Raw genomic sequence first — 22,684 nt, 5'->3', positions numbered from 1 at the left:
TGGTGGTCTTTGGTGGCTGGCGCTTCTAGGGGCCAAGATGGAAGCACTGCAAGTTTTGGTTCCCTGCGTCACTCACTCTGGGGGGGCTCCAGGCAAGTTCTGCCCTCCCATGTCACACAGAGAGCCAGGAAAGGAGCTGTACCTTTTTTATTGTCTCCCAACACCTCGGGTCCCCTCCCTCCCTACCCCCTCCCAGGGTAAGGGCATGTGCCCTCCAGGCTATCTGAGGGCACCTGCCTGGCCTGGTTCTGGCCTCCTAGCTACCTGCAGAGGAATGACTATGAGTGGGGCTGGGGAGACAGTGGGTACCACATTCCTCTCCCCTGGCAGAGCCTTGGTACCCACATAGGAAGAACTGAGCCCTCACCCTCTGACCCACCCCTTCTAGGCCTGTCAGGGCTGGAGCAGGAGAGTGGGGGTGGTCAGTCAGAGGTGGGGCAAGGCAGGCATCTGAAGGGAACGCAGGAATTCAGGTGGAGAGTGGGGCATCTCCTATGTGGAAGAGGAAAGAGATGGGACTAGCTCAGAAGCCCACTGCACAGGCCAAGGTAGAGCTCGCTGACATGGGCGAGAGCAGGAGAGGATGAGGGACAGGTGGAGGCACAGACCCAGGGCCAGCAGGTTGGAGGGAGAGGAACTTGGGTACAAATGGGGGTGTTCAGGAGAGATGAATGTGGTCCAGAGGTGGGAGGGAGGGAGGGAGAAGCTCAGACAGGCAGGGATGTAGCAAGGGAGGAACAGCTGCCCTGAACCAAGTGGTTCCTGTTGACACCACAGGGCTCCTTCCTCTTCTCAGCCCTGGCTGTGTGATCTCCTGCCTCCCCACTGCCCACCTCCAACACATCTCAGAACCAGCTTGCCATCCCAAGTCCTGGAAAACCTGCGGGAGGTGTGTCTCAGCCCACCAGCTCCTAGGAGACCCCTGGCCAGCAGGCTCGCCTCGTTGACCTGTGCCCAGTCAGCTTTACTCACCCTCTACCAGCAGCCGTGTGTAGGCGCTGTCTTGGCCGGCCTGGCAGCAGTAGGTGCCCTGATCCTCAGGTCGAACGTCATGGATGACCAGGCTGTGGGTGGGGCCGTGGCTGCGCAGCTGATACTTGTCTCCCGGGCACAGCTCGGCCCCTTCCCGCAACCAGCACACTTGACCCCCCGGCCGGGACACTGTCACCTCCAGCACCGCCCGGCGACCGACCAGAACCGTCTTCTCGCGAGGGGGCCGGCGGCGCATCTGCAGAGGCAGTGCTGGGGGTGGAGAACGAGGGCTTATTAAGTTAATAGGGACACGCAGGACCCCAGGAGAGACGCATCTTCCTTCCCGCTCTAGCCTCCATTCCTGATCTTAGATCTCTATGCCACCAGCCCATTTCTATCTTCAACCCAAAGTCTCCTCTTCCCCAGGAAACGCACTGCCCTCTGTGACCCGCCCCCGGAGAGTCTCCCGAGGAAGGGGTGGGGAGGCAGGTTTCCTCGGACCGATCGCCAGCCTGGCAGTTCCGGGGGAAACCGTGTTCACTCCTGGTCGTCCCTGCCCCAGGTCTTACCCTCCACCTCCAGTTGAGCCACGGACTGGGCGGGTCCCGCCTGGAAGCGGACCTCACCAGCGTCCTCGGCGCGCAGTTCGCTCAGCACCAAAATGTGTTTCTTCCCTGGGGGTATAGGAGGCGCTAGCGAGGCCAGAGCCGCCTCTGGGGAGGGTGGGGGGAGGAGGGTGGGGCCAGAGTAGGTCCCGGGGAAGAACTGGGGTGCCAAGGGGGAAGAGGGGCGGTCCAGGACCCAGGACTCAAGAGCTGGAGGTCAGGGAGAGGCGGAGAGACAGCTCCTGGGGCCGCGGGGCGGGATTCGTCGGAACTGGAGGTGGGCCTTAGGGCGGGGTCTGTCTGAGCCGGAGGGATGGGGCAGCGAGGGGGCCAGAGTGGGTAGAGAGTCGGCAGACCTTCCTGTCGGATGCGGACGCGGCCTCCGGGTCTCAGCGGGCGGCCTCCGAGCTCCCAGCTCCCAGCTGTCTCGACCTCCGACACGGTGCACTCGAACGTGGCTCCGTCGCCTTCCCGGGCGCTCACGGACCGCAACTCAGAGAGGACAGACACCTTGCGCTCTGGGGCGGAGCCAGGGGGCGTGAGGAGGGCGGGGCGGAGGGGGCGGTACCAGGTCCCGCCCACGCCACGCCCCCTCCTTAGAGGCCCCGTAGCGAGTTCCCCGGGCAGGTCTGGTCTGCAGCCCCAGCACCCACAGGAGCGCCCGGCCCGGGCAGCACCTGGTACCCACCGCACACCACCAGGTGAACGGGCCCAGTTCGGGCCATCCCCACCACGCAGCTGTAGGTCCCTGCGTCCAAGGGGCTGCAGCGCCGCAGCTGGAGAAGGCGGCGCGTGCCGAGGGCCTGGAGCCTTAGCCGAGCGCTGGGGGTGAGCGGCTGCCCATCCTAGGGGCGGGGTTTGCAAAGGGTCGGTGTGAAAACTCTGCCAGGCACAAGCGGCCCCGGCCCTGGTAGGCGGTGGGGCCCTCTGTTGATACCAAACACTTTCGAGGCACGGTTATGCTGCGGGGTAGGGCCCTCCCGCGCCTTCCGGGCCGCGCCAGGAGTCTCATTGTGACGGTGTCACCCTTTGGGGACATTTGGTCTGAGAAGGGGCGCCACGGTCGCGGGAAGCCGAGAGTCATGTACCAATCATGTCAGCCATGTGTGTGGATTCTGGAATCAGGAAACCTGGATTCAAATATGAACTCTATGTCTGCCCTGGGGCAATACTTCACCCCACTGAACATCAGTCTCCTTAGCAATAACAAGGAGATCAGAAGATCTGCCTCATCGGACTGCTATAAGGTTAGAGGCTTAAATGTAAAGTAAACCTTAGCACATGCCAGGCACATGGCTTACTGAGTAGTAGTTCTTTCTGTTGGGGCATTGTTAACTGTTCTCATGATGCTGAGGTGGGCTGGGCTGGGGCTGGGCTCTGACCTTCTCCCAGGTGACATCAGCCAAGGCCTGGGAAAGTGCACACTCAAACGTAGCTGTGTCGCCCTCGGTCACTTCAAGGTCCTGGAGCCCCCGCACAATGGTCACTGGGGCCTCTGGGAGTGGGAGAAGGAGGGCACATTGGACACAGGGGTCACTGATGGGTACATTGAGACAAGGTGATCAACAGAGGCCACTGGTGAGTGGGGGGCATGCTGGAACAAGGGGTCCAAAGGGGATGCTGATCAGTGGGGGACACAGTGAAATCAGAGGGGTCAACAGGGCAGGAATGGCCAGCTGGGGATGGGTCACATTTAAAGTGGTCAGTGGGGGACATGGTGGGGCCAGAGGGGCATGGGAGAAGCTGGAGCAGAGATGCCACCAGAGTCACCCACAGGCAGGCATGGTCACAATGGCTGGGATGGACAGGAGACACTGGCCAGTGAGGGACACCACGGGTTCAGAGGAGCAATGGGGGGACTCCAGAGTAGATCTCTGGGGAACACACCAGGGCTGCAAGCAAGAGAAGGGGTCACTGAAGCGGAATTGCCCATGGAGTCACTCTTTGGCACTGTTGGGGGTTAGTGGTTAGAGGACCACACTCAGGCAGGCAGAGAGAGCTGCAGCAGCCAGTGGTGGCCAGTGGGCTCACACAGGCAGGGCAGTCACCAGGGCCACATGTGGCAAGTCAGGGTGTCACACTCTGTAGGGAGGTCAGTGGGGGCCACACGGGTAGTGGGGTCAGTGGAATCACATTGGAGCAGTCAGCAGGCAGGCAGCAGTCCTAGAGGCCACACCTCTTACGGTGAGTCTGGCTGCACAGCGCAGTGTATCCGCAGTGAAGGAGATGCAGCCCGAGTCGGCCAGGCCCAGGCCGCTGAGGACCAGGTGGTGAGCAGGGCCCTCGGCCTGAATTTGGCACTTGGGCCCCGGCTGCAGCCGGACTCCACCCCGAGCCCATTCCCCAGTCACCCCCTCCTGGGACAGCTCCAGCTGGAAGGTGGCACTGCCCCCCTCGATGATGGTCACATCCTCCAGAGGTCGAAGCACCCTTAGCTGCTTTGCTAGTGGGGGGAGATGGGGAAAGAGGGGGAAATGAGGCCCTCCACATCTGGGCAGGGCTTTTGGGAGCCCCACACACCCCTTGGCTCTGTCTGCCTCTAACCCCTAATCTAGTAAGGCCCTATGAACAAAGTTCAGAACCAGGGAGCAGGAAGAAGGGAGTGAAACCAGCCAGATGCGGGTGGAGAGAGGGGCTTACTGGGGTTAGGAGAAGAGGACACATGAAGGGGGTGATGTGTGGTTGGAGGGGTGAGGAGTTGGGGTGAGGGGTGCTGTGACACTGGAAGGAGCCCAGAATTTAAAGTCAGACACATCAGGACTAGACTCCAACTCTGCCACATAGTTTGCTATGGAACCTTTGGCAAACTGATTGAACTCCCTGGGCCTCAGTTTCCCCAAGTGTACGAGGTTAATAGCCTTGAGGCATGGGTTTATTGTGATTGAATGAATGAAATAAATCAGAAGAGAATACACATCCCCACCAACAACCATTTACCAAGTTCTGTGTGGGTATTTCTCACATTATCCTGATTAAGGTTCTCAAAGACCCTTTTTAAAAGAAAACGGCTCAGAGAGGTTAAGTAATTTGCCTGAGGTCATACAGTTAATAGAGGGCTCCATCTTGGGGGTGGGGGTGCTACTGCCAACCATCCCTGCTTCTCAGATGGGCTCGTATATCCTGGGGCAGGTAACTGAAGGATGAATATGGCAAATCTTTCTGGAGTATAATATTTATGTTTATAGCAAAGCCAACTTGGACATATGAAATGGAAACCAAAATCCACAGGTACTTCTACAGTAAATAGAAAACAGTAGAAAAAGAAAAGTTTTGTTTGGGCAGGCTGCTTCAGGTCACGCTCCTGGGGGTCAGCCAGGGCTGACCTGCCTTGCTGGCAAGGGGCACTTTGGTGTGTGTGTGGGAGGTCTGAGGGGCCCTGGGCCAGCCAGGAGAGGCTGCACTGTGGGGAAAGGGAGGCGTTAGGAGAGGACAGGGCACTCACGCCTCACGCTGAGCCGGGCCAGGGTGCGGTCGTGATGACTCTCGCAGCCGTAGGTGCCCTGGTCGGCCAGCACGACGCTGTGGATGAAGAGGCGGTAGACGTGGCCATCCTGGGCTGTGGACAGGCGGGAGTCAGGGGGCAGGGGCGCCCCACCTCGCACCCAGCGCACGGCCCCTGCTGCCCCCACGCGGCCGGTCTCCACTTCGAGGCACACGTCCTGGCCTTCCTCCGCCCGCACGTCCTGCAGCCGTCGCAAGAACAGCAGCTCCGTTTCTGGGCAGGAAGAGAGAGCAGACCATGGAGCCTGGTGGGACGAACCCCAGCTCCCTCTTCTGAGGGACTTGTCTCCTGCCAGGGCCAGGGCTGGGAGAACAGGTTCAGGAACAGGATTTGTTTCGTCTCCATTAGGACCAAACCTCGAACGTGCAGCCGGGCACTCGTGGACGTGCCCCCGGCTCGGGCAGTCACGGTCCCTGCGTCCTCAAGCCGGCAGCTTCTCACGGTCAACGTGCGGCTTGACCCATTCTGGGTTGTCTCTAGCTGGGGCCCTGGAGTGATAACGACCCCATTGCGCAGCCAAGTGATGTCGGCGTCTGGTGGGGAAACTTCACATCGGAACGTGGCGTCATCTCCCTCGTGGACAGTGAGAGGCGTCAGCTCCGAGACCAGCTTCACCAGTGGGGGTTCTAGGGGCGGAGGGCAGGATCAGACAGTGAGGAGGGCTGGGTCTTTCCACCGTCGCCCTCCTCAGCCCCTCCTCATCCCCAGTAACAGGACTTCATCCCCCAGTTATTAAACAGAATCTTCCCGAGGACCAGCTGTGTGTCAGTCATGAGCTGTTTTGAAGGACAAGATGTCAACTCCCTGCCTGCCGCTCCTCACCACCTCGTCTCCATGCTGGCTGGGCACCCACCTCTCTGACTCCCTAATAAAGATAGATCATTTAGGACAGACCCTGTCAACCTCATTTAACTGTCACAACAGCCCTTACAGGACAAACGCTATCCTCCTCCTTGGGACCTGGGGCTCAGACAGTTTAAGCAACTTGCCAGTGTGTCACACAACTACTGGGAAGGAGATTTGAGACTGGAACCTGGAGGGTAGACTCCAGAGCCCTCTGCCCCTCCTTTCTGAGGGTTCCTGGAAAGGGGAGCCCTGAGCCCGCATCCATGCGATAGCTGTGCATGCATTGGTGGGCAGCGAGGTGGGTGGGGGTGAATGGTGGGGGGGGCTGAGGCCCTTGGTGGGGGGGGCCGGGGCCCCAGGGGAGTGAGGACGACACTGTTACCTTCCACGCTGACGAGGAAGATGCGGCTGTCCTGGGGCGTGTCGCACAGGTACTCCCCAGCGTCCCTGCTCCGTGCCCCCCGCACCCGCAGCACCTGCCTTGCCCCGTCCTGCTCCAGCTGCACCCGCCCCTGGCTGGCCAGGCGCTCCCCGTCCTTGTACCAGCGCACAGGGCCCCCTGGCCCGGAGAGGCGCACCGCCAGCTCTAGGTCCCCGCCTGGGGTGCTGCGAACCCTCGTCTGGGCTGCCTCGGGGGCCACCACCCGCACTGGGGGCTCTGTGGGGTCAGGGCCAGAGGTCATTGGGAGGGAATGGCTCAAGGGCTGGGGAGGAGGGTGGTGGGAGGCCAGATGGGGAGAGGGACTGAGAGCCGTGGGGCAGGGGCCGGGGGTTGGGTGCACTAGAGAGGGGGAAGACTCAAGGGTTTAGGGGCGAGACTCTCAGGTTTCCTGCCCGGGGCTATACTCACCAGCCACTTGGACGGTGAAGCTGAGGCTGGGGGCCCCCGGTGCTGCCCCACACTGGCAGGTATAGAGGCCCGCGTGGGCCAGGTCTGCAGCCCGGATGCAGAGGACGCGGCGGGGTCCTTCGGCTCGGAGCTCCAGGCCCTCGCCTGTCTGCACCGGCTTCCCATTATGGCTCCAGAAGACCAGGGCACCAGCCCTGGACAGTTCACAGCTCAGCACCACCGGCTCCCCGGGAGCCACGCAGAGTGGGCCAGGGGCTGCCTCTGGGGCAAGGAACTGGACAGGGGGCTCTGGACAGAGAGTGGGTGTGTCAGCTCAGTGATGTCCCCTGCTCCCGCCTCCCAGACCCGGGCTGGACAGGAGCACCCACCAGCCAGGCTGACGTTGAAGGTGACGGCTTCATCGCGAGTCTCACACACATACTCCCCAGCATCCTCGGGCTGGGCATGGGGCAGGGTCAGGGTGCGGGTAGGCCCCTCAGCACCCAGCTGCAGGGCTTCCGATGCTTCCACCTCCAGCCCATCCTTGTACCAGCGCACCTGGGACCCAGCCGGGGCCACCTCGCAACGCAGCTCCACGCGCCCTGGAGCCCTGAACTGCAGGTCCAGGGAGCGGGCTGCTGGATGCACAATCCTCTCTGGAGGAGCTGGTGGGTTAAGAGAGAGAGAAGCGGGTGGGCTTGGCTTCTACCTGACTGACCACTGGCTTCTCAATTCTCTCCCTTTGCAGAGCAGCTCTTGGGAAATGGTACCACCTACAATCTGTGGGCACTTACTGTGTGCCAGGTGTCATGCTGAGGACACTACAGTTCTTTTCTCAGCTACTCCTGACACTCCCTATTGCTGCCTTCACTTTGTAGATGAGGACCTGAAGCCTCTTTATAGGGAACTGACTTGCCCAGGGTTGCACGGACAGAAAGAGGTAGACCCATACTCACAGATCTAGATAACCCCAATGCACAGCCCTCCCTACCCCTCCATTTCCTGTCCCTTTCCCCTGCTTTGCCTCTGAGGAACTGATCACCACCTGAAAAACCACCTGTTTCCCTTATTTGCTGTCTGTCTTCTCTCACAAGAAGGTAAAGACAGGTTTTCTCTCCTTTGTTCATTACCGAATCCCTCAGCATCAGAACATGCTGAGCAGATCAGTGTTTGTTGAATACACGAATGAATGAGCACTCCCGATTGCTGGGCTCTCTTCACCAGGCCTCTGGCCACTGTCCCGACCTGGTTTGGGCAACCCAGGGCTCTCTGATGGCTGAGAATGAGGAGGCTGGGAGAGGAAGGAACGCTGGACAGGGGGAAAGTTGTGTGTGGCACACAGGGGCCCTGAAGTTGCAGGAACTGGGAGGGGTGGGTGTCTGTCCCTCAGCCTCCTGCCTGTCTTCCTCCTCAGGGGTGTCTCGGAGACTGCCCACCTGTGACGGTGACAGTGAAGAAGGCTGAGTCATCTCCGGCATCGCATACGAACTCGCCCCCGTCCTGGGGCTGGGCGGCAGGCAGCACCAGGCGACGGCGGGGCCCGTCGCTCTCCAGCACCAGGGCCTCGCTTTCCTCCACCTCCAGCCCATCCTTGTACCAGCGCACCGGGGCATCCTCCCGAGACAGCTCGCACATCAGCACCACACACTCCAAGCTCACGGCCACCAAGGTCACCTCGTCCCGGGGGTATAGGATGCGCACTGGGGGTTCTGCAGAGTAGGGACAACCACAGGCTGTCAGACTCACTGTCAGCCTCTCTGGAGCTGTCCGGCAGCATGAAATCCTGGTTGCCCAAATCGTTAAGAGTGATAAGGATAGTAATAGGTCCAAAATCTGTTCTCTGAAATCCCTGGGGCCACAAGTATTACAGAATCCAGAATGCTTCCAATTCTAGAAATGGTACATTTATCATATAGCACATACTCCCCCTCAGCCCCTCCTGTGGACACCCCCCCCCATAATCAATCATATTAATGTCTCTGCAGTGTAACATACGGAGATACACCATAAGCAGGGTAATTTAAAAGTGCAAATAGCTTCCCAGAATTAAGCTCAAGGTTTTACAGAAATAACCTTTAATACCAAACATACAAAAAACCTTCGGATTTTAAGTGTTTTCTTTTTTTTGGTTTCAGGATTGTGGATAAGGGATGGCAAATCTGTAACAGTATTGGTAAGTACTTATATATTGCTTGCTAAAGTTCCAGGACAGTTGTAAGCACTTTACACCCTGATAGCAACCCTAGGGAGTAGGTACTGTTTTAAACTCATTTCCCAGATGAAGAAACTGAGGCACAGAGTGGTTAAGCAACTTCCTTATGGTCACAGCTGGCTACACCTACCTAGAGCAGGAGGAAAAACCACCATTCGATAAACGGAAGCTCCTTATTGCAAAATTCAGACTTGAAGAAAGTTGGGAAAACCACTAGACCATTCAGATATGACCTAAACCAAATCCCTTATGACTCTACAGTGGTAGTGAGAAATAGATTCAAGGGATGGGACCTGACAGAGTGCCTGAAGAACTTTGGATGGAGGTTTGCAACACTGAACAGGAGGCAGTGATCAAGACCATCCCCAAGAAAAAGAAATGCAAAAAGGCAAAATGGTTGTCTGAGGAGGCCTTACAAACAGCTGAGAAAAGAAGAAAAGCAAAGGCAAAGGGAAAAGGTAAAGATATACCCATTTGAATACAGAGTTCCAAAGAATAGCAAGGAGAGATAAGAAAACCTTCCTCAGTGATCAGTGCAAACAAATAGAGGAAAACAATAGAATGGGAAAGACTAGAGATCTCTTCAAGAAAATCAGAGATACCAAGGGAACTTTTCATGCAAAGATGGGCTCGATAAAGGACAGAAATGGTATGGACCTAACAGCAGCAGAAGATACTAAGAAGAGGTGGGAACAGAACACAGAAGAAAACTATTCATGACTCAGATAACCATGATGGTGTGATCACTTACCTAGAGCTAGACATTCTGGAATTTGAAGTCAAGTGGGCCTTAGGAAGCACCACTATGAACAAAGCTAGTGGAGGTGATGGAATTCCAGTTGAGCTATCTCAAATCCTGAAAGATGATGCTTTGAAAGTGCTGCACTCCATATGCCAGTAAATTTGGAACACTCAGCAGTGGCCACAGGACTGGAAAAGGTCAGTTTTCATTCCAATCCCAAAGAAAGGCAAAGCCAAAGAATGTTCAAACTACCACACAATTGCACTCATCTCACATGCTAGTAAAGTAATGCTCAAAATTCTCCAAGCCAGGCTTCAACAGTACACGAACTGTGAACTTCCAGATGTTCAAGCTGGATTTTGCAAAGACAGAGGAACTAGAGATCAAATTGCCAAAATCTGTTCGATCATCGAAAAAGCAAGAGAGTTCCAGAAAACATATACTTCTGCTTTATTGACTACACCAAAGCCTTTGACTGTGTGGATCACAACAAACTGTGGAAAATTCTTAAAGAGACAGGAATACCAGACCACCTTACCTGCTTCCTGAGAAATCTGTATGCAGGTCAAGAAGCAATAGTTAGAAATGGACATGAAACAACAGACTGGTTCCATATTGGGAAAGGAGTACGTCAAGGCTGTATATTGTCACCCTGCTTATTTAACTTAGATGCAGAGTACATCATGCGAAATTCCAGGCTGGATAAAGCACAAGCTGGAATCAAGACTACTGGGAGAAATATCAATAACCTTATATATGCAGATGACACCACCCTTATGGTAGGAACCAAAGAACTAAAGAGCCTCTTGATGAAAGTGAAAGTGGAGAGTGAAACAGTTGGCTTAAAGCTCAACATTCAGAAAACTAAGGTCATGGCATCCAGTTCCGTCACTTCATGGGAAATAGATGGGGAAACAGTGGAAACAGTGAGAGATTTTATTTTCTTGGGCTCCAAAATCACCACAGATGGTGACTGCAGTCATGAAATTAAAAGACGTTGCTCCTTGGAAGAAAAGTTATGACCAACCTAGACAACATATTAAAGCAGAGACATTACTTTGTCAACAAAGGTCCTTCTAGTCAAGGCTATGGTTTTTCCAGTAGTTATGTATGGATGTGAGAATTGGTCTATAGAGAAAGCTGAGCGCCAAAGAATCGATGCTTTTGAATTGTGTTGTTGGAGAAGACTCTTGAGAATCCCTTGGACAGCAAGGAGATCCAACCAGTCAGTCCTAAAGGAAATCAGTCCTGAATATTCATTGGAAGGACTGATGTTGAAGCTGAAACTCCAATACTTTGGCCACCTGATGAGAAAAACGGACTCATTTGAAAAGACCCTGATGCTGGGCAAGATTGAAGGCAGGAGGAGAAGATGACGACAGATGATGAAATGGTTGGATGGCATCACCGACTGGATGGACATGAGTTTGAGCAAGCTCTGGCAGTTGGTGATGGACCAGGAAGCCTGGCGTGCTGCAGTCCATGGGGTCACAAAGAGTCAGACACAACTGAGCTACTGAACTGAACTGATAGACTCTGCCAGCAGTGGTAGGGATTCCAAGCTAAAGCTTGTAGGAAACTCAGTAATGAATTTGCATTTGAGCCTGAGTTCCCTGGGGATGTTAAATGCCGATTCGAGTTCATCTCTAACTGCTCTGGAGTGGTCAGCCTTTCACAGAAAGGAGCGATGTCAATGTGGGAGGCGACCAGGGCTCTGAGCGCCGGCCTGCTCAGGCATCTACGCACCTTGGAGGTCTCCCATTATCGTCTCCCAGACGCGGAAGTGCTCCTTCAGCATTCGGCCCCCTTGTGGCTGGCTGGGGAACTGCTAGCTTCCCAGTCTAGGTCTTTGCAGTGGGGAGTATGGGCAGACACGCCCACCAGTGCACATCCAGCTCTTGCCTCTGCCTCCCTAACCGGGCTTGTTCTAACAGTCTGTAGGATGCAGGTTGGTTCTCTGGGCCTAGCAGCGCCACGAGATGTTGGAGTGTGGCTGCCTGAGTGGTGGGGGAGGTGATGGAGGCAGTGGAGTGTAGACGGCGTGCCACGGCGTGCAGCCATGAGACTGGGGAGCCTGCAAGGCTATGGGACCTCAGCTTGGCATCGGACCCGATTCTCCTGGTCCACAGCCAAGGTGGTGTGTTGTGCGAACTTCCTAGGAAGAATTTGGTGTTTTGTGGGGAGGCCAATTACGGGCTGGAATGTGTGTGTCTGCAGCCACAATGTCTGGCCAGGGCTTGGGGTAGGAGAGGTTGGAGGGAGCCACTCACTACAGGACAGAATATGTAGTGGCTTGTGTGTTTCAAGCTGTCCTATCTGGGGTGCAGGGAGTTGGGGGGCCCTAAGTAGCTCAAATCTAGGCTGAAGCCTTGTTTCTAGAGCAGGTCAGTGGGGAGGGCAACCAGAAGGTGCTGGCATCGAGATGGTCGCTCCAGTGCAGCCAGTGGGTTCTTCAGTGCCACCCAGAGCCACCTGCGTTTTACACTCCCCGCCCTGCTCAGGTACACACTAGGATTGGCGCTATAAGCTGCAGCCCCAAAGTTTCCAGCAATGAACCATCACTTCCGTAATCATCCTGTGCCTTCCCGCTTTTAACCTTCAACTTTGACCTTCAGTCCAAACCCAGACCCCCACTTAGCTAACTCAGCCCTTGCTTCAAGTATCTGTTCTGAAGCCACTTCCTGCCTGCTAGCCAACCAGGTTAGCAGCCCCAGCCCTGAGCTCTCACTGCACCTTACTGCGACACTCCCTCTAAGACTTCAGGTGTCTGGCTTTCCTACCAGGCCATCCACTCCTGCAGGGACGCACGTGTGTCTGCGAGCTGCTGAGTGTCCAGAGCCTGGACCAGGACTGGCTCCTGCGGGTGGCACGGTGACTCTCCCCGAGGCCCTCTCTGACCTCCTGTCCGGCTCTCGAGCCCTCTTTCCTCCACAGCACTTGTCACGAAGTGTCACCGTACATTTATTTGCGTGTTTATTGGTTAAACACAGGGGTCGCAAACTCAAGTGCCCATGGGGGCCAGGCTGAAGCAGTTTAGGAAGAGGAGCAAAAAAGAACAGTGGGGGATGGGGGTGGGTGTGAGACAGAGGAATGTGGGCCCCAAATTATGGGGGCAGCTGCTACTCAGCGCCAGCTGTTCGTCGCCAAGGGGGGAAGCGGGACCAGAGGCGCCGGGTCTTCGGCTTTTTCAAGAGGATGCATAACTCCGGGTTGTTATTGGAACTGTCCTGACTTTGGTATGACTCTGCAGGCCAAACACAACACACCTGTAGGCTGTATGGGGCCTGAGGGACTGCCGGTTTGCGACCCCTGGTTAACGGCTACACCCACCTCGCCCCCAGCTAGACCGGCAGCTGTCTGAGAGCAGGGACCTTATATGCAATAAGCATCAGTGACCCACAGCACCTGGCCCAGCGCCTGACACATATAAACTGCTCAGTAAGTGAGCTGGTGGAGCACAGCTATTCCTAGCTTGGGTGCTGGGGAGGAGCCTGCTTCCTCCAACAGTGACCCCGGGGTATTCTGGGCAGGGACCACCCCCCTCACCACCAGTTCATGCACCTGCAGCCTCCCTCCCCCATGTGCTAGCTAGGGGCTATGTGGCCAGCTCCCCAAGGGCTCAGGGCAGTCCTCTGGTGACCCTGGGGGTGGGGGATGGGCCCACACCTGTGACGGTGACCGTGAACGAGGCGGATTCGTCATCGATCTCACACAAGTACTCGCCCGAGTCCTCCAGCTGAACGGCGGGCAGCACCAGGCGGCGCACCGTGTCCTCCTTCTGTAGGAGCAGCGCAGGACTCTCCACCACCTCCTCACCGTCCTTGGTCCAGCGTACCTCAGCCCAGGGCCGGCACAGCTCGCAGGTCAACACCACACGCTCCAGGCGCACGGCCGCCACGTACACCTTGCCGCTGGGGTACACGATCCACGAGGAGACGTCTGCAGGACACGACAGCCGTGGCTGGGCATCTGGGGCTGGGGCTGAGGTGCCCAGCTACCTTGCCCGGTTCACGCCTGTTCCCTACTCCCAGAAATGGGCTGCATGTTGAAGAGGAGGGTCTTCTCTTGGACCAGGGCTCACAGTGGCTCAGATGGTTACTCACAGCTAACTTGTGACATGACCACAAAGCGCAGCAGGGGTGTGACGGCACGGTGGGACCATGGTGTCAGCCTCACCTGTGGAAACTCTCCCTATTCTCTGGATGGGGGCAGGGCTATATGAAGGGTGAGGTTGGGGAGAGGAGGGTTGGGTGCCCAGATGGAGCTGAGTCTCCCCCAGGACACCTTTAATCCTTCTAGTGCTTGGGTCTCCTCACCCCACACTACCATCCCTAAGGCTCCCCTCGGAGGGCCTTCAGGAGAACAGAGAAGGTGGGCTTCCCTCTGCCATGTAGCTATGACTAGTACTTATGACAATGCATTTTTTGCAGTGGCTGAACCTCAGTGTGCAGACCATGGGTTGGGGGGAAAGGGTGGGGTGTGATCGGCTGAGGCGGTTGGGAATGGTGGCCCAGGAGTGTGCCGGCTGTCCAAGCAAGGCACAGCTGCCGCATCCCGTGGCCTGCCTGGAGCCCCACCTGTGATGGTCACGGTGAAGTAGGCGCGCTCATCACCAGCGACGCACTGGAACTCGCCCCCGACGGAAGGCTGGGCGGAAGGCAGCACGAGGCGGTGGTGGGGTCCTTCACTCTCCAGCAGCACGAAGTCACTCTCCTCCACCTCCTGCCCGTCCTTGAACCAGTGCACGGGGGCGTCCTCCCGGTCCACCTCACAGGTCAGCATGACACACTCAGAGGTTATGGCGTGCACAAACACATGCTCCCGGGGGGCCACGATGTGCACTGGGGGGTCTGGGGGAGCAGAGATGGGGTCACATCGACACTCACACAGAACACCCGAGTCCATGGTGGCTGGGAGGAGGGTGGGTTCTGGGGCAATGACCCAGAACTAAGTACTAAGGGCGTGGTGGGTGAGGTGTCACAGATCAGTATCACTGATCCTGTGCACAGGCCTGTTAGTTCCCAGAGGATCCGAGGGCGCTGGTTGGGGACACAGAGGGTCTTTGTCTAGGCTGAGAGGAGGTCATTGCTTGCTGCTGCTTTTACCAGGAAGCCCCCAGTGGGTTGGCCCCAGGATAGGGAGGAGGTAGGAGGTGGGAACTACTCGGTGCTATCACCCTGGGGCAACACCCCCTACAGGTAGTGAGTTCCCCATCACAGGGCACATTCACGCAGCGGCAGAGGACCTTTTAGCAATGGGGCCGTAACAGGATTTCCACTCAAAGTGAAAAAACTGAGCTGGTTCAATGGTTCCAGAGTTGTCCTCCTAGAGTTGATCTCAAAGCTCTGTCCTGGATATTCGGGCTCTGGAGGCCTGGGGCGGGGGTGGGGGGTGAGGAGGGGCTATGCACTAATAACAGGTTTCCTGTTATTAGTCTCTGAAGCAGCCAGAACATGGACTGGCTTCCAAGAACCTCTGCACCACTGCACCTAAAGGTTTCCTTTGACTCTGACCTCCTGCAGCATGGGATCAGCAGTCCTGGGTGTGAACCCAGCTAGCGTAGTTGCTGGCTGTGTGACTGTGAGGAACTTGCATAACCTCTCTGAGTCTCTGCTACTTCATCCATGAGTGGAGATATACTGGCTCTCGTGTAGCCTTGAATGTTGAATGAAAGTGTACGTTTCAAGTATCCAGCACAGGCCTTGGCTAGCAGGTGCCTAACAAATGTTAGCTCCCACCTCCCCTGCCCTTCATTGATTTGAGGTCCCCTCACATCCCTCCCAGCAGAGGGTACATGAGGGCCAAGTGTGCTGGAGGGTGGTGTGGGGGCAGTGTGATCTGCAAACATGTCCCCTGGCCCCCTAGGCCCTCCCTGGAAGGGATCGTCAAGTGGGCAGAGCAGGGGGTGGGGTAGGATGGGTACAGCTCCCTGGGTCAGCCTCGGCTGGGGAGCCTAGGCTGCCTCCTTCCCTGACCTTGGACAGTGACGCTGAAGAAGGCTGAGACGCCTTCTGTCCTGCACTCGAACTCGCCACTGTCCTGGACCTGGGCCTCGGGCAGGATCAGGCGGTGTTTGCGCCCGTCCATCTTCACCACCAGTGACTCGCTCTCCTCCACCTGCTGTCCATCCTTGTACCAGCTCGCTGGGAAGTCCACCCGGGAGAGCTCACAGGTCAGTACCACCCGATCGGAGGTCGTGAAGGTCAGCGACACCTTGTCCTGGGGGCTCAGGATGTGCACAGGACTCTCTGCGTGGGGAGAGGTGTGGTCATGGGTAGCGCCCTGGTTGTGCTCTACTTACCCAGTGAGCACCCCACTGCATGGCATGTGCTGGGGGAGGGGGCTGGGCATATCAGGCCAGACAACTGTCATGATGCATTTGTTGGTTTTAAAAATTAGTTTTGCGCTTACACACCAACTCTCAAGAGCAGTGGTTTTAGTGTGCATAAGAATTCCCAGAGAGCCTACTGAAAATGCAGATTCCTAGGCTTTGCCCCTTCCCCTGCCCCAGCATGCAAGGGTCAAAGAATCTGCATTATAAACTAGCCCTCAGCATGACTGACGTTGGTGAAAGTGTTAGTCACTCAGCCTTGTCTGATTCTTTGCAACCCCATGGACTTCTCCAGGAAAGAATGCTGGAGTGGGTTGCCATTCCCTTCTCCAAGGGAGCTTCCTGACTCTTCCTGACCTGATCGAATCCAGGTCTCCAGCATTAGGGGCAGATTCTTTACAGCCTGAATCACCAGGGAAGCCCAATTTAGTGAAAGAAAGTGAAAGTGAAAGTATTAGTTGCTCAGTTGTGTGTTTGACTCTTTGAGACCCCATGGACTGTAGCTTGCCAGGTTAATCTGTCCATGGAATTCTCCAGGCAAGAAGGAGTGGGTTGCCGTTTCTTTCTCCAGGGGTTCTTCCCAACCTAGGGATTGAACCCAGGTCTCCTGCATTGCAGATAGATTCTTTACCATCTGAACCTGGGTTGTATTTTAGAAATGCTGCTCTCTTTGTGGTTATTTCCTACTTTGTCCTCCTCCTGGGCTGCCGCTGGCTAACTGCCTCCAGGCCCTGTGCGTGGACACTGAGGAATTCTGTGACTGGCCTTACAAATTCCAGCAATGGTGCAATAGCAAATGCCAGTGTGTTCCCTGAACTTTCAGACTCCTGCCAAGAACTGTCATCCTCAGGGAGGCCTCATTCCCTCTCCTCTCCTCTTTCCTCAGGGTGGCAGAGTGCAATACTGCAGCCAGACCGCCTGCGTTCATAATCCAGCACTAGCACTTATCAGTTTTGTGACTTTGGGCAAGTCACTGAACCTGTGTCTGTTTCCCCATCTGTAAAATGGGATGACAAAAGAACACATCCTGTAGGGCTGTTGAGAAAGTGAAAGAAGTGAAAGTGAAGTCACTCAGTCGTGTCCAACTCTTTGCAACCCCATGGGCTGTAGTCCACCAGGCTCCTTTGTCCATGGGATTTTCCAGGCAAGAATACTGGAGTGGGTTGCCATTTCCTTCTCCAGGAGATCTTCCCGACCCAGGGATTGAACCCGAGTCTCCCTCATTGCAGGCAGACGCTTTACCATCTGAGCCACTAGGGAAGATTTAGGGCTGTTGAGAGGTCTGTGCTAATTAATATATGTAAAGCAATTAGGATTGTGCCTGGCACACAGTAAGTGACTCAGATAGTGTTAGCCATCACACAGTAGGGCAGGAAGTGGTCAGGGACTAGGGGCCAAGGTCTGTGTCTTTAAGACGACAAACATGACAGAATTCTGCAAACCACAAAGTACCCCTAGAGAATTTGGATATGACACTGGTGAAAATAACAAGGAGTCCCCTATACGGGCTTCTCTGGTGGCTCAGACGGTAAAGAAGCCGCCTGCAATGCAGGAGACCTGGGTTTGATCCCTGCGTTGGGAAGATCCTCTGGAGGAAAGCATGGCAGCCCACTCCAGTATTCTTGCCTGGAGAATCCCATGGACAGAGAAGCCTGGCAGGGTTGCAGAGTCGGACATGACTGAGCGACGAAGCACGGGTTGAAATTGGACTTCTGGATCCCTGAGTGCTCTATCTGAGCTCACCTAGGATGCTCCTGACTCCTGGCTCAGATGTGAGAAGCATGAATAGCGTGTGCCTCATTTTGCTAACGGGACTTCTATGTCTTGACCCTATCTGTCCACCGTGGTCCCCACCAGTACCAACCTTGGATGGTGAGTGCGGCTGAGTCCTGCACACCTGGGCAGCTGAAGCCGATCAGGGCCCCGCTATCGTGATGCCGGACGGCCTGGAGGATGAGCCTGTGCTGCAGGCCACGCTGTTCCACCCGGTACCGCAGGGGCCCGGGCCCCACCTGGCCCTCTGGCTCGTTACTCTTGAGCTCCTCCCCGTTAAGGAACCAGGTGCCCTGGATGACGGTGGAGAGATCCAGGGAGAAGACGGCGTCTTCCCCATCATACACCTGTACCTCCTCCAGACCAGCCACCAGGCGAGCTGTGGGCACTGAGAGGGGGACAGAGCACGGCCATCAGAACCAGGCGGCTGGCAGAGGGCAGAGACTGGCAGGTAGATGGCATATAGCAAGAGAGAGCGGGGAGCCCAGGGAAAGGGAGGAAGGGTGATGGGGAGGGCACGACTTCAGGTACAGCCACTGACAGCTTGGGTTGACAGGACCGACTCACCCAGGTGAGCAGACCCGTGGAACACCACGTGGGGGCTGCGGCCGTGTTCGCTGACAGTGCAGACTCGGAAGCGGTAGTCGCCTTCGGTAGGCACGCAGTCCCCGGGCACCTCCACGGCCCCGGCCTTCTCAATGCTGAAGCACTGTACCCAGTCTTCCGAGCCCACCTCCTGCCGCTCCAGCCGATAGATGAAGGGGGTCTCGGGGGTGGGGTCCGGAGGCTTCCAGGTGAGCAGGACCGTGTTCCTGTGGCCCTTGAACATCTCGGCCAACACCGGGGGTCCCGGGGGATTGTGCTTGATGCCTGAGACAGAGACAGGGTCTGCATCTGAGCCCTGTTCCAGCCTCCCACAGCCCTGCGACCTAAAGTCAACTTTGCCAACCCAGACTCTGTCATCTGGTCACCCTCCTGTCCTGACTGTCCTGTCCAGCCCTTGAGGAGGCTGCCTAGAGGCTTTGGGGCCCTCACATTTGACTCTAAGCAGAGTGGTGGTCCGGGAGTTGCCCAGACTGAAGGTGACCTCCCCGGCATCTTCTCGGGTGACCCCTGGAAGGACCAGGGCGTGCATGTGGCCCGAGCTGCTCTGGCAGGTGGCTGGCAGGTCCTCTCCGTCGCGACTCCAGCGTCCCTCCACCCCAGCCTCGCGAGTCTCCACCAGCAGCACCGCGTTTTCGCCCTCAAAAACGTCAAGCTTTCGGGGCAGCCGCTTCAGGATGGGCCCTGAGACACGGATGGGAGATTATCAGCCCGTGGACTGGGCACCGGCCTGCCTCTGTCTCGGCCTCCCCCAGCCCCCGCCACTGGCCAGCCGACCTTTGACCGTCACGTTGGCCACGGTGCGCACACGGCCGCGCATCTCGCACAGGTAGACGCCGTCGTCGTCCGCCTTCAACCTGTGGATGATGAGGCGGCGGACCGTGCCCTCCTCGATTTGCTCGTACTTGCGGCAGGGCAGCAGGCGCTGGTCCTCGCGGAACCACGCGGTGGGAATGCGCGAGTTGGGGACTTTACACTCCAGCACCGCAATTCCATGCTCCCGGCCCTCCACGTCCTGCAGCGGCCTGGAGAAGCGGAGGCGGGGCTCTGTGGAGAAGGGAGAGACCAGAGAAGGCTCTGGAGAGGGCCCCGACCGGGAGAAAGCCCGTCCTCTGTCACCCACTGCCTAAACCCACGGTAGCTCGGGCCATTTGATCTTCTCCCAGAGCTAGCGGCGTTGTATACTCAGAAAAACCCTCAAAAGGGAAGTCAGATGACCCGAATTCTCGTTGACCCTAACACATCACCTTGACCAAGGCCATTTTCATGATGCTGGGCCGCCATTTATTTGTAAAGCAGAGAAAGGGATGGAAGGGCTTGGGCCGTTATCAGGGATTTTCAAAATGTTTGGCGGGGACCCTCATGGGCACCACACACAATTCTGCAAGGGTTTGAGTTGAACTTCATTTTGAAAGTACTTCAACCACTTTTAAAACTGCATTTTACAAAAAGAAAGCATGATAACAGAAATGGCCAGTGGTGTCACTTGGACTGCTAGGGGAACACGTCTGTCTTGTCACTTGGCTCTGGGAATCTCAGCCTTCGTCCCGGGCTTTTCTGTCCTCAGAGGGTGAGCGTTCAGCTCCGCCTGGCCGGTTTGTGCACATCAAACTGTACCCAAGAGGCCACCACCCGTGGTACAGGTGCCACACGCTTGACTGCGTGCCAGGATGGACTCGGGAGATTTGCCAACTATTTTTCTCTGAGGGAAAGAGTTGGGTAATAACTAGTGAAGGTATTATGCTGTGAGTTGCAATGAACTCCTATTATGGGCAGCTTTAACTTCCAATGTGAATTTGGCCTGTTTTTCACTCCTGACTTTTCTAGTTATGAGCAATGTAAGCCTTTATTAAACACCGTTGGGGGCTCAACTTTGAAATATAAATTTCCTCTCCTTTACCTTCTTCTTGTTGCAAACCTGGAGAACAGTCTGATGACAGAATAGTCAAAAATTGGGGGGCATTTTTTTTGCCCTCAAGTTTTCTCCCTTTGGTGTGAATCGGGAGTTTGTCAGTGTGACACCGGAAGCTACGCTTTCCCCATGGGGCTCAATAGCTAGACCCAGTTATGAATGGTTAAAATGTGTGTGCTTAATAAGACAGATCCCTTGTTCTTATTGACTGACTTTATAAATATATGTTACAAATTTGGATTTAGAAATTTACACCCATAAAATGATCCTTTTATATAATACACTGGGGCCCCAATGGGGTTTCCATTGGGGAATGGATGGTGAAATAACAAAGAGGCTGAGAAACACTGAACTACAAGAGTTGTAGGTCCCTCTGGGTCAATCATTCAACCATTCCTTAAAGCCCTTTATGGAAGACTGGTTTTCCACCATCTGCCTTAGAATCATTTGGAGAGCTTGCTAAGAAGTTCCTGGAGCAGGTACCTTGGAGACGTACTAAACCCGAATCCCTGGGGGATGGGAGGGAGGGAGGTGGGAAATGGCATTTTAATATTCAGCCTCCCTTACTCCTCGCTGTCTTCTAGGCACTGAGTGGGGCTGGAGTTAAGGGGAGTCAGGGAGGGTCAGGGAGGGCGCTGGAGGCCCCTCCCCAGGCCCCGGCCGCCCGGGGGCGCCGTGGTACCTTTCACGTGCAACTGCACGGCACTGAGCGTCTGGCCCGCCGAATTGCGCGCGGCGCACACGTAGAGCCCGCGGTCCTTGGCCTGGCAGTACAGCACCTTGAGCACAAAGCCGCCGTCTCGGTCGCGGTACATGAGGCGGCGGCGATCGGGGAGCAGCGGGCGGCCCTCCCAGTGCCATTCGATCTCAGGCTCCGGCTTGCCCATCACGTAGCAGCGGAACTTTGCGTGCTTGCCCTCGTTCACCCAGAAGGTCTTGGGCGCGCACTTGAGCGGCTCCACCACGGGCGTGGGGGCCTCGTCGGGGTCCTCGGGCGGGCTCTCGGGGGGCTGCTGCACTTGCAGCAGCGCCCCGGCCCGCGCGTGGCCGTGCGTGTTGCTGGCGTGGCACACGTAGACGCCCGAGTCGGGCAGCCGAGCCGCCAGGATGCGAAGTGCCAGGCTCGCGCCCGCGCCCGCGCGGCCCTCGGCGCGGCCCGGCTCGAGGGAGAAGTGGCTGCTGTCCCACACTTCGTCCAGCGCCATCCCATCCTTCTCCCAGTACAGCGTGGGCGCGGGGAGGCCCCCCACCTGGCACTCCAGTACCACCTCCGCCCCCCGCAGCACCCACTGGGACCGGGGCCCCGTCAGGAACACCGGGGCGCCCTCCCCGGCTCCGGGCGGCGGCAGCGGGCGCTCGGCGAGCTGGGGCTCAGGCTCGGGGGCCGGCGGCTCCAGCACGGTGACGGCGGCCGCCGCGTAGGCCTCTCCGGCCGAGTTGCGGGCGCGGCACACGTAGACCCCAGCGTCGGTGGGCAGCGCGCCGCTCAGCAGCAGGCAGTGCTCGGCGCCGTCCACCGGGAAGCTCAGGCGATCGGAGGCCGCCAGCTGCTGCCCGCCCTTCTCCCACACGACAATGGGCGGCGGCTCCCCCAGCACCACGCACTTGAGCTCGGCCTCCGCGCCACTTACCACCCGCACGGGCCGCGGGAAGCGCAGGAAGCACGGAGGGCTCCCCTGATCCCCCGAGCCCGCCTTCATCGCGGCGGCGCAAGGGCAGGTCGGGAGCGGCGGCGGGAGCCCGGGAGGCGGGGCGCGTCCGGGGACTAGGCGCCGGGACCCGCGGGGCTCTCTGCTGGCCGCCCGCTCCCGGCTTGCCTCCTTACCCTCCGCCTGGAGCTGCGGCTCTGCGGCGGCGGCGGCGATTCCCGGGCCGGGGGCCCAGGGCTCGGGGGCGGGGGAGTCCTTCCTGTTTGCCTCTCCAGCGAGGGGCCCCGCAGCCTCCCCTGCCTGCGGCCTGGCTTCCTGCTCCCGAGAGCCGGCCTTCCCAGCCCCCTCCCACAGCCAGGGCCTCTTTCCCCTCCTCCCTCCCACCTCCAGCCGCCAGGTCCCCAGCAGTCCGCCAGAATCGGGCCTGAGTGACAGAGAAGCCTGCAGCTGCCAATCCCAAAAATATTCTCTGATGACACAGCTGGAGGACAAGAGCCCAGACCGGCTCCTCGAGGCTAAGTTTAGAGCAGGCGGGACCCCTGCCCCCCGCCCTAACCCCAGTTCTAGCCCCCGCCCCGGCGCTTCCCCCGAGAGGACTGGCCCAGCAGCTGCTGGGTTGAAAAGGGCTCCAGAAGCTGCGAGGGGCTGGCTTGCTCTGTCTCCCTGACAAATAACGCTGTTTAGACCTGGCAGACCCCTAGTTAACAG

General features: G+C 57.3%; 1 protein-coding gene across 4 annotated transcripts; it reads right to left on the bottom strand.

The window, feature by feature from the left end:
• Positions 1-130: 130 nt before the first annotated feature.
• Positions 131-22,252, bottom strand: OBSL1 (obscurin like cytoskeletal adaptor 1). 4 transcript variants are annotated; one of them, XM_040228239.1, is made up of 21 exons: positions 21,010-22,252; positions 19,193-19,462; positions 18,848-19,099; positions 18,380-18,682; positions 17,904-18,200; positions 15,684-15,956; positions 14,286-14,558; positions 13,375-13,647; positions 8,191-8,463; positions 7,144-7,419; positions 6,776-7,063; positions 6,308-6,583; positions 5,436-5,705; positions 5,020-5,292; positions 3,754-4,020; positions 2,960-3,072; positions 2,266-2,422; positions 1,934-2,095; positions 1,542-1,646; positions 973-1,242; positions 131-492 (listed from the first exon to the last, which is right to left on the bottom strand). In XM_040228239.1, the coding sequence occupies exons 1-21, from the start codon at positions 22,025-22,027 to the stop codon at positions 470-472; spliced, it is 5,712 nt and encodes a 1,903-aa protein (XP_040084173.1). In that variant the 5' UTR covers positions 22,028-22,252; the 3' UTR covers positions 131-469. The 4 variants fall into 4 exon arrangements, with proteins under 4 accessions (XP_040084173.1, XP_040084174.1, XP_040084175.1 ...); XM_040228240.1 differs by lacking the exon at positions 6,308-6,583; XM_040228241.1 differs by lacking the exons at positions 131-492; positions 6,308-6,583 and having other exon boundaries at positions 965-1,242.
• Between the last annotated feature and the right edge of the window lie 432 nt (positions 22,253-22,684).

The sequence above is a fragment of the Oryx dammah genome, unplaced genomic scaffold, assembly GCF_014754425.2.
Source record: "Oryx dammah isolate SB20612 unplaced genomic scaffold, SCBI_Odam_1.1 HiC_scaffold_27, whole genome shotgun sequence".
NCBI lineage: Eukaryota > Metazoa > Chordata > Mammalia > Artiodactyla > Bovidae > Oryx > Oryx dammah.
This window is presented reverse-complemented; position numbering and strand designations above follow the sequence as displayed.

Bases quoted from the DNA above. Each gene is read 5' to 3' on its own strand.
- OBSL1 (XM_040228239.1), bottom strand. From the start codon at position 22,027: ATGAAGGCGGGCTCGGGGGATCAGGGGAGCCCTCCGTGCTTCCTGCGC. The intron at 8,464-13,374 runs GTGTGGGCCCAT...CCTACTCTGCAG, and splicing joins GTTCACGGTCACCGTCACAG to AACCCCCAGTGCGCATCCTA. The intron at 7,420-8,190 runs GTGGGCAGTCTC...TTAACCCACCAG, and splicing joins CTTCACTGTCACCGTCACAG to CTCCTCCAGAGAGGATTGTG.